This window comes from Salpingoeca rosetta (assembly GCF_000188695.1).
Source record: "Salpingoeca rosetta unplaced genomic scaffold supercont1.6, whole genome shotgun sequence".
Lineage (NCBI taxonomy): Eukaryota > Choanoflagellata > Craspedida > Salpingoecidae > Salpingoeca > Salpingoeca rosetta.
In genome coordinates this window covers 776,849-786,321 of record NW_004754928.1, presented here as the reverse complement: position 1 = coordinate 786,321, position 9,473 = coordinate 776,849, and the positions used below count along the sequence as shown (strand labels likewise).

Genomic DNA, 9,473 nt, shown 5'->3' with positions numbered 1-9,473 from the left:
ACAGCAGCAGCAGCAGCAGCAGCAGCAGCAACAACAACACACAACAACAACAACAACAACAGCAGCAGCAGCAGCAGCAGCAGCAACAACAACAACAACAGCAGCAGCAGCAACAACAACAACAACAACAACCAACATGCTGCGCCGACGGTAGAGGCGCAGGATGCAGCGGCAAGCCTGCTGCAAATGGTTGCCTTCAACATTGCCCAGATCAGCTGCCTCAACGCCCGCCTGCACAACATCCGTCACATATTCTTTGCCGGCTTCTTCATCCAGAACCAGCCAACAACCATGCACATGATCACGCAGGCCGTGGCCTACTGGGGGCGGGGCGACATCTCTGCCCTCTTCCTTCGCCACGAAGGGTATGTCGGTGCTGTGGGCAGTTTCCTGGGTGGTGTGCCAACGCCTTCGGAGGAGGACGACGAAACTCCGGCTCCCACGCTCCCCGAGGCAGTCCAGGAACAGTACAGCATACCTTCCTTCAGATTTGGGCCTCTGCAAGAGGTGAGCTCTGTTCGGTTTCTCGTGGGTTGGGGGGGGGGGGGATGGGTTGGTTCTCGTTCGGGTTGCTTCTCGTTTGGTTGTTTGGTTGTTGGACTCCCTGTATGTCTGCAGTTCCGACTTCTGCCCTCGTGTGCATGTGTTTGTGTTTGCTTTGTGTGTTGGCATGCATTGCTGGATGGGAATACCTGGCGGGATGCTCGCGGACACCGCATCCTTGCTGCACTGTTCGTCTGGATGCACCAGCATCACCTCACCACCCGAAACCCTCCTGCATTGGATTTGCAGACATTCAACTTTGAGATTGAGCAGCACGACCCGTTTGTGCGCTTTCCGCTTCTTCCAGACCTTGCGCAGTACAAACCAGACACCATTGATCTCATGCTGGACGAACACGCCCGCGACTACTGGCTCGCATGCTTCAAAGGCAACATAGATCGGGTGTGTATGTAACGAGCGCCTCACACCGCACTTGATGGTGTGGAGGTGTGTGCAGCAAGAGCCGTCCGAGGCAGCTGGGTCGTCACCAAAGTACACACATACACATACACTCACACACACTCACTCACACACACACACTCACTCACTCTCTCTCACACACACACACACACACACTCACTCACTCTCACACACACTCACTCACTCTACACATGCGCAGGAGTACCAGCGAGCCCTCGACTGTGAGACTGAGGCAGAGAAACAGCTTCGTCAGCGAGCAGACGCCTTCCGCACCACGTTCCTCACACACATGAACATCCTCTCCACGGACCCAAGGTATCTGCCCTGCGCCGCTTGGTTCGTTGTGCCGAGTGCCACGCCGCTTCTACGGACATGACAGTGCCTTGAGGTTGACAACCCATCATTGCTTGTGTGCCTGCAGTGTTTACGGGGAATTGAGCGTCCGCATTATCCTCGAACTTCGACAACAGGTCTGCCTGTGTGTGTGTGTGTGTGTGTGTGTGTGTGTGTGTGTGTGTCTGTGTCTGTGTCTGTGTGTGTGTCTGTGTCTGTGTCTGTGTTTGCCTTTGCATGAGTGATCTGGTCTGCAATCGTTTGTGCGCTGCGCTGAAATCGCATGGACTTGTTTCTGCCACACCCTTCATCCCCGTTCCTCTCACCACCACCTACCTCTCTTCACGTTCTCGGGTGTTCAGTGTCTGCGTGAGTTTGGGTTTGGGGACATTTACTCGGCGGTCAAGTGCATGGAGAACGAAGCCGCACTCGCCGTCCTTCCAAGGTTCGATTGGGATGGGTCTGCGTGACCGGCCAGACCCTGCCACAACATGCTCACGGTGCCGTGTAACAACAACCCCCCCCCCCCCACACACACACACATTATCTCACACAGAGCATCATATGGCATGGTCACCAATCGCGTGTGATAGGCTGCTCGGGGAGCTGAACGCACTGCCTGCTGAAGAAGAGCTCTTAGCCGTCATTGAAGGCGCACTTGCTGGGAACTGCTTCGACTGGGGTGCTGAGGTTGGCGCTACTCACATGTTTTGCTGGTGCAGATGACATGCACCACTCTCCCTGTGCTTTGCATTGCCTGCACCATGCGCTAAAGCACACATTTCTTTCAGGGACTGCTCACATCCTTCTCCTGCATCGATCATCACTCTGCAATAGGCGGTTGCGCGACAGCTCGACGCCGGCACCATCGATTTCCTGGACCAGAGAGCCAAGATACGTGAGAAGCGCTGGTTGCACGACGACACGCAGGTGCGGCTTGCAGCTGTGGATGAATGATGCATCAGACATGCACCCGAGCACGCAACACACAATGCTTTCTTCCTGCTTGTTTTGTCCACCTTTTTATCCTGTGTTTATCCGCCATCTCTTCACGCTCATCGTACCCATATCCGGGCATTGGCTTGTTCCAGGCCTTTGTTGCAGCGACCATGGCAGGAAAGTACGACCACGTTGTCATGTTTGTGGACAATGCAGGCGCAGACGTCGTGCTGGGCATGCTTCCGCTCACTCGTGCACTCCTCAAAATGAAATGCCGCGTGACGCTGGCCGCGAATTCCAAGCCTGTGTTGAACGACATCACATTCCCAGAGTTGTCCGCACTCGTGCAAGGCGTGGCAAAGTTGGACCCCGTGTTCTCTGATGCCATTGCCGCCGGGTGCGTGTCTCTGCCGACTGCTTTCCTGCTTTGCTTCTGTCGTCACTTGCATTTCCTTCTGACACTGCATGTACTCTCGCTTCATGCCTTCCTTGGACGTGATCCTCCTCTCTGTGCGTTCTTTTCTGTTTTCTCACTTTTGCTCGATGCTGCTGTCCATCTCCAGGGCGCTCAGGGTGCTTCCGAATGGGACTGGGTCGCCGTGCATCGACCTCAACCGTGTTGGGTTGACGCTTGCGCAGCACGTCCATGATGCAGACCTCGTCATCCTTGAAGTGAGCGCCAAACCCGAAGATGCAAACACGCGCAAGCGCACTTGCAGTGACACCAATCACCGACACCTTCATGCACTCTTGCTCACACACACACACACACACACACACACACACACACACACACACACACACACACACACACACACACACGCACACACACACACACACACACACACACACACAATCATACGCGCTAGGGCATGGGCCGGGCCATTCACACAAACTACGACGCAAGCATGACGTGCGACACCCTCAAACTGGCAATGATCAAAAACGCGTGGCTGGCGAACAAGCTTGGCGGCGAAATTTACGATGTCGTCTGCAGATTTGACACGCAATAATGGATGTGATTGATGTTTGTGTGTGCATGCACGGTGTGGCAATGCTTGAATTGAAACACAGAAGACACCTGTAGTAAACAAGCATTGATTAATTGCTTCACATGGTGGTCAAAACAACGAAAATTATCACGCAGCGGGGGCAATAACACGGAACTGAAAGTGGACGCTGTGGTGAGGACTTCACAGCCCCGCTCACGCTTCCCTACTTTGCCAGTGGCCGCTTTCCCTCCCTCCTCGAGCTCAGCATCAGGCTGCAGCAGTTGGAGCAGCAGATGCGTGGTTCACGCACACAGCCGCAGGCAGGCGGCTTCATGGCAAGCGCACCGCCACGCAGAGGTGGAAGACGCGGCTTCTCCAACAACAGCAACAACCACGGACGCCAGGGACGCAACAACGGCGGCGGTAACGGCAACGGCAACGGCAAGGGGCGCCGCTTCCGTGGCAACTGTCACTACTGTGGCAAGTATGGACACCGTGCAGCAGAGTGTCGCAAGAAGCAACGCGACAACGGAGCAACAGGCTTCACTGCACAGGCACAGCATCAACATGGTCAAGACGCAGCAACCTTCGTCGCTACCACAGCTACACCCACGCAGCTGCATGACCCACTCACGTGGCTTGCAGACACGGGTGCTTCACACCACCTCACCTTCGTCAAGGACGCCTTCGTGGAGCTGTCACCGCACCTGCAACAGCACCATCCACGCCACATCACTGCGTTTGGCGGCACACGTGTGCCCGTGCGCGGTGTTGGCTCTGTGCTGTTGCATGCACGCACGACGAGCGGAGCTACGATGCAGATTGTGCTACAGGAGTGCCTCTACGTGCCCGAGGGCCAGGCCAACCTCATCGCCCTCGGTCGTCTGACCAGGGACAGCAGCGGCAGGCCAACGGGCCACTCGCAGCGTGATGGCGCTGATGGGCACTACGTGCGCTTCAGCCACGGAGCCGAGGTCAAGCTGAAGGAGCGCAGTAGCCTCCGATGCTGGCCCATTGTTGCTGTTGGTCCATCCACGGCACACGGTCTCACCGCCGATGGCTGCAAACAACCACAGCAACCCGCAGCAGCTCCTGCAGCCCAGAGCAAGGTGCAGACACCATCGATGCATGAGGTGCTTGGCCACCGCAACGACAACGACGTGCAGCAGTACTGCAAGCTGATGGGCATCGACGATCGCAACGCCATCAGCAGCAAGCAGTGTACAACGTGCGCAGTGACCAAGAGCACTCGTCACAGCGTCAGCAAGCACGCGGAGCGCACACAGGTGCCCGGCGAGCGCATCCACGCCGACATTGTCGACTGGACCGCGGACTCACCCACGGGCAAGCGCTACAGCCTGTAGAAACACGACAGGTGGTGTGTGTGTTTACTGTAGGCAAACGCAACAAACAAGAACACAAGGAGAATGAACAAGCACAACAAGCTGCTGCCAAATCAACTCGGGCAGCACGCTCAAACAAACACTAGACAAGTGCACACACAGTCAGCAACGGCCAAGGCGACATGGGCAGAGTGTGCACGAACACAAACAATCTAAACAACGACCAGCATGCATACATGCGCGCAGAGCAATGCTAGGCATGGCATGAATGCTTGCAGGCAAGCATACACAACAGACAACAGTTCACAACACTGCATGACACGCACACATGGCATTTACCAAGCATGACGAGCATGCACACGGCACACATGGCACACAACTCACGTGTGCAGGGGAAGGAGGAGAGGAGAGGCAGTTGGCACACATGCATGCCAGCAGAGAGGAAGGAATGTTTGCCAACGGAAAAACCACAAAGCAGGTGTTGTTGGCAAACAAGACAAAACCACATGAGAAGGCAAATTAGGAAGGACTCAACACAAAACAGAAACTCACTGACTCTCAACACTCCCCCTCAACTGCCTTCCTCTGCTCCGTCTCAGCCGCCGAGGTTCCCACCAGTCGTGGCAGGTGCTGCTCGAAAGGTGTGCTTGTCCAGTGCCTTGGTCAGCGCGTCGGCAACCATCTGCGTGCCCGGGACAGTGCTGCAGCACAATGGTTCCGTCGGCGATGAGCTCCGCACGAAGTGGTGGCGTACCCGGGATGTGCTTCGTGCGCGGCTTGGTGACGTGGTCGTTGCCGATGGCGATGGCCGCCTGGTTATCTGTCAGCATCTTGGTGGCTCCAGCCTCGGGCTCGTCGAGGTCCATGAGCAGCTGCCGCAGGAAGACAACGTCCTGCGCTGCAGCGGAGATGGCCATGTACTCGGCCTCGGCGGTGCTCAGCGCAACCGTGGGTTGCAGCCGGCTGCTCCAAGACACAAGACAGCCGTTGATGTAGCAGGTAAAGCCCGTCGTGGAGCGGCCCGTCAGCTGGTCTGTGCCGAAGCTGGCATCGCTGTAGCACACAAGGTCCAGCGGCTGGTCCTTGCGCGTGCCGCTGCGTCGCTTGAAGAGGAGGCCGTGCTCGCTCGTCGCCTTCAGGTACCGCACGACGTGCTTGGCTGCCTGCCAGTGGACCGTCGTGTAACGGTCCATGTAACGGCAGAGCAGCCCGCACGCGAAGCTGACGTCTGGTCTCGTGCGGTTGGCCAGGTACAGGAGCGAGCCGACGAGGTTGCGGAAAGGCAGGCGTCGGTCGGGCTGCTCGCTGATGCTGGAGGCGTCGATGCCAACACGCATGGGCGTGGACACGCTGGCTGCCGCTGCCAGGTTGTAGTCGTTGATGATGTCGTTGATGGCCTGTGTCTGCGCAATGTGCAACACCCCGTCAGCTGGTGACGTCAGGTGAAGGCCCAGGTACCAGGTGAGCGGGCCCAGGTCCTCAGTGTTGTAAGTTCATGGTGGTGGTGCTGTTGTTGGAGACTTGTGTGTGTGTGTGTGTGTGCAGAGTGTGCTGTGTGTTGTGTGGGAGATTGTCTTGGCAAGAGGAAGTTGTGTGTGTTTACTTGAGTTGTGAAGCAAACAAGGATGTAGGATGAATGAACACTCCAACAGAAAGAAACAGGGCAGAAGACAAGAATTGTCCACAACGCAAAGTGGTGACGTGGCAGTGTTTGTTGAGAGTTGTGTGGTTATGTGGTGTGTTATGCAAGAACATGTAACATCGAGCAACCACACAAGCTAAACACTGCACGTGCAACAGGTTGGAGGGAAATCACGTGAACATTCCAGAACACAAGAGAGGTGAATGCAAATTTGTGGTGTCGTGAAGAAGGGAGGTCAATGATGACTCAGCAGACAGGACTTGCCTGTCAACACTCCCCCGCATTGACCTACCTCTCTGCTGCGTTGATGTTCTGAAACGTGATGAGCATGTGGATGATGTCATGCATGTAGGAATGGCATGGGCAGATGTAGGTGAGATGTGAGTAAGGACGTGTGTTGTGGAACACGTTTAAGAAAATGGTTGGTGCCTGTGGTGCGCAGCCTGTTGTGGAAGGCTGGCCCGAGTGAAGGCGTGTCCTGTGGTGCGCGGCCGCTCAGAGGTCCTGACGCGGAGTCGAAGGACGTGGCGACCGGCCCGAATGAGGACGGGCCCGTGGCTGGCAGCCTGGCAGAGGACGCTGGTCGAACAGCATCGTGCAGAACTGAGCCGTCTTGGGCCGAGGGAGGATCTTCGTGAGGAGATCTGCGATCATGTGCTCCGTGGCGAGGTAGCTCAGCACAATCCTCTTGGTGTCGACGCACTCGCGGATGTAGTGGTACTTGACGAGGATGTGCCGCATACGCGAGGCGGCGTGTTCGGCAACGCGCTGCGCCGGCTGGTTGTCCGTGTGGACGAGCGTGGGCTCGCACAGGGCGGCGCCGGTGAGCTCCTCCTGGAGTTGGCGAAGGAACATGAGTTCCTGTGCGGTGGCTGCGAGAGCCATGTACTCCGCGTCGGCGGAGGCTGTGGCCACGGTGGCCTGCAGTTTGGAGTTCCAGGACACGGGGCCCGTGGAACAGAAGACGACGAAGCCCGTGCGGGAACGTCGCGTGTCAACGTCGGAGGCGAACGACGCATCCGAGTACGCTGAGAGCACGCCGTCGGCAGTGCTGCCGTTGCTGGTGTCGCCAGTGGCGGCGTACTTGATGGTGTAGGACAAGGTGCCCTTGATGTAGCGAAGAAGGTGCTTGGCAGCCTTCCAATGGTCCATGCCGAAGTGCTGCATACGGCGAGAGAGGATGGAGACAGCCGCCGAGATGTCTGGGCGCGTCATCGTCGCAGCATAGAGGAGGGAGCCAAGCAGCTCGCGGAACGGCACATCCGGGAGTGGCTCCTCCTTGTCGGCTGGCTTGTCGACGTAGCCCGTGCAGAGCGGCGTGCCGACAGGCTTGCAGTCAGCCATGCCGAAGGTCTCCAGCACGCTGCGCAGGTAGTGCTCCTGGCTCATGGTGACGGTCCTGGCCTTGCGGTCGTGCTGCACCTTGATGCCGAGACAAATGTCTGGGCTGCCCAGGTCCTTCATCTTGAAGCGCTTGGAGATGGAGTTCTTGAACGCGGCCATGTCGCTGTCGCTGTCGGCGAAGATGAGCAGGTCGTCCACGTAGACGGCAACCCACATCACCTTGCCACCCTTGCAGGTGCGGCGGTAGATGCAGGCGTCCGTGGCTGTGGCGACGAAGTCCTGCTCGCGCATCCAGGCGTCCAGCGTGTGGTTCCACAGGCGCGGGCTCTGCTTCAGCCCATACAGCCCACGCTTGAGGCGCAGCACCGTATTCGGCGAGAAGATGCCGTCGACGGCCGGTGGCTGGACGTAGATCTCGTGATCCACGGGCGCGTTGAGGAACGCCGTGTTGACGTCCATCTGCTGGATGTCCATGCCACGCGCGACGGCCATGGCGAGCATGGTGCGGATGGCTGCGATGGTAGCCGTCGGGGCAAAGGTGTCCGTGTAGTTGACACCGTGGACCTGGGAGTAGCCCTTGGCAACCCAGCGCGCCTTGTACTTGATCACCTTGCCCTGGTCATCGCGCTTCCTCCGAAAGATGACCATGCTGCGGAGCAGCTTGTGGCCCTTGGGAAGGTCAGCGCGAGGCACGACGTCGTAGACGTCATTGGCCTGCATTGCCGCAAACTCGTCCAGGATGGCTTGGCGCCACTCCTCGGAGTCTGGCGAGGCAAGCGCCTCCTTGACGGTGGCTGGCTCAGCTGACGTGGCAACACTGCCAGCAGCGATGTCTGGTAGATGACCACCCACTGCTGATGTCTTCTCCCCCGTACCAGCAGCGCTGGTGGCAACGTGACACGTGGTGGTTGAGCCACCAGAGGTGTCCTTGTCGCCGAGGGTCTCGGACAACAGCAGCTGATCCCAGACGGAGCCGCCAAGGGCGCGTGGCTGGAGCTGCGGCTCCCCCGCACGTGGTGCAGTGGGAGCGCCAGTGGCACTGTCCTCGGTTGAACGCTGAGCGGTCTTGTTGGCATGCGAAGCAGAGGCACCGCTGTCGTCCTGCTCTTGCTGCTGCTGAGAGGAGGCGGCGTCCTTGTTCTTGATGGCGCCGAAGCGAGCGTGGATGGTGTGGACAACGCGTCGCGTGTCCGGCATCCAGACGACGTGGGCCTGGTCCTCCTCGGCGAAGCCGACGTAGACGCCAACGCGTGAGCGTGGGTCAAGCTTGTGCCGCGTGCTGCTCTTCTCCACATGCACGTAGGCCGGCGAGCCGAAGACGCGCAGCAGGCTGACGTCGAAGGCGTGCCCAGTCAGGGCCTCGAAGGGTGACTTGTCCTTGAGGCTCCTGCGTGGCGCGATGTTGTGCAGCAGCGTGGCGTGCTGCACGGCGAAGCCCCAGAACGGCTTGTCCAGGTCCGCAGCAAACAGCATCGTACGCGCCGTCTCGAAGAGGGTGCGGAAAGTGCGCTCTGCGGATCCGTTCTTGGCCTGCGAGTGCGGTGGCGAGAAGCGCTGCTTGATGTCGAAGGCCAGGCACAGGTCGGTGAAGTCCTGGCTCTTGAAGACGGCGTCGCTGTCCGTCTGCAGCGTGGCGCCTCGGAGTGCGTTGACGACGTGGCGGTCCTTGCGCAGCTGCTCCAGGGCCGCGCCGACGTCGTTCTTGTGCCGGATGAGGAACGTCCAGGCGAAACGCGTGCAGTCGTCGATGAAGGTCAGCGCGTAGCGTGCACCTCGCAGCGACGTCTCCTCCAGCGGACCGGCGATGTCGGCGTAGAGCAGCTGGCATGGCCCAGCGCTGCGTGGAGCAACTGCTTCGTGATGGAGGCGCGCGTGCTCTTGCCAAGCGCACATGGTCCACAGGTGACGATGTGCTTG

At 58.6% G+C, this 9,473-nt stretch overlaps 2 protein-coding genes across 2 annotated transcripts in view; one reads left to right on the top strand and one right to left on the bottom strand.

Annotated features, from left to right (window-relative positions):
• PTSG_02732 (pantothenate kinase 4) overlaps positions 1 to 4,591 on the top strand; it is a gene marked incomplete at both ends in the record, with an annotated part of 6,057 nt that extends 1,466 nt beyond the window's left edge. The window contains 11 exons of the mRNA XM_004996176.1: positions 155 to 507; positions 793 to 945; positions 1,163 to 1,278; positions 1,385 to 1,433; positions 1,659 to 1,741; positions 1,890 to 1,986; positions 2,134 to 2,226; positions 2,388 to 2,632; positions 2,799 to 2,907; positions 3,105 to 3,224; positions 3,488 to 4,591. Of these exons, the coding sequence (XP_004996233.1) occupies positions 155 to 507; positions 793 to 945; positions 1,163 to 1,278; positions 1,385 to 1,433; positions 1,659 to 1,741; positions 1,890 to 1,986; positions 2,134 to 2,226; positions 2,388 to 2,632; positions 2,799 to 2,907; positions 3,105 to 3,224; positions 3,488 to 4,591 (2,522 nt within the window). The remainder of the gene's footprint in view (positions 1 to 154; positions 508 to 792; positions 946 to 1,162; positions 1,279 to 1,384; positions 1,434 to 1,658; positions 1,742 to 1,889; positions 1,987 to 2,133; positions 2,227 to 2,387; positions 2,633 to 2,798; positions 2,908 to 3,104; positions 3,225 to 3,487) is intronic.
• A 527-nt stretch (positions 4,592 to 5,118) lies between these two features.
• The window catches only part of PTSG_11916 (uncharacterized protein), a gene marked incomplete at both ends in the record, with an annotated part of 6,179 nt that continues 1,824 nt past the window's right edge, over positions 5,119 to 9,473 (bottom strand). Inside the window, 3 exons of the mRNA XM_004996175.1 lie at positions 5,119 to 5,999; positions 6,505 to 6,524; positions 6,745 to 9,377. Coding sequence (XP_004996232.1) covers positions 5,119 to 5,999; positions 6,505 to 6,524; positions 6,745 to 9,377 — 3,534 coding nt within the window. The remainder of the gene's footprint in view (positions 6,000 to 6,504; positions 6,525 to 6,744; positions 9,378 to 9,473) is intronic.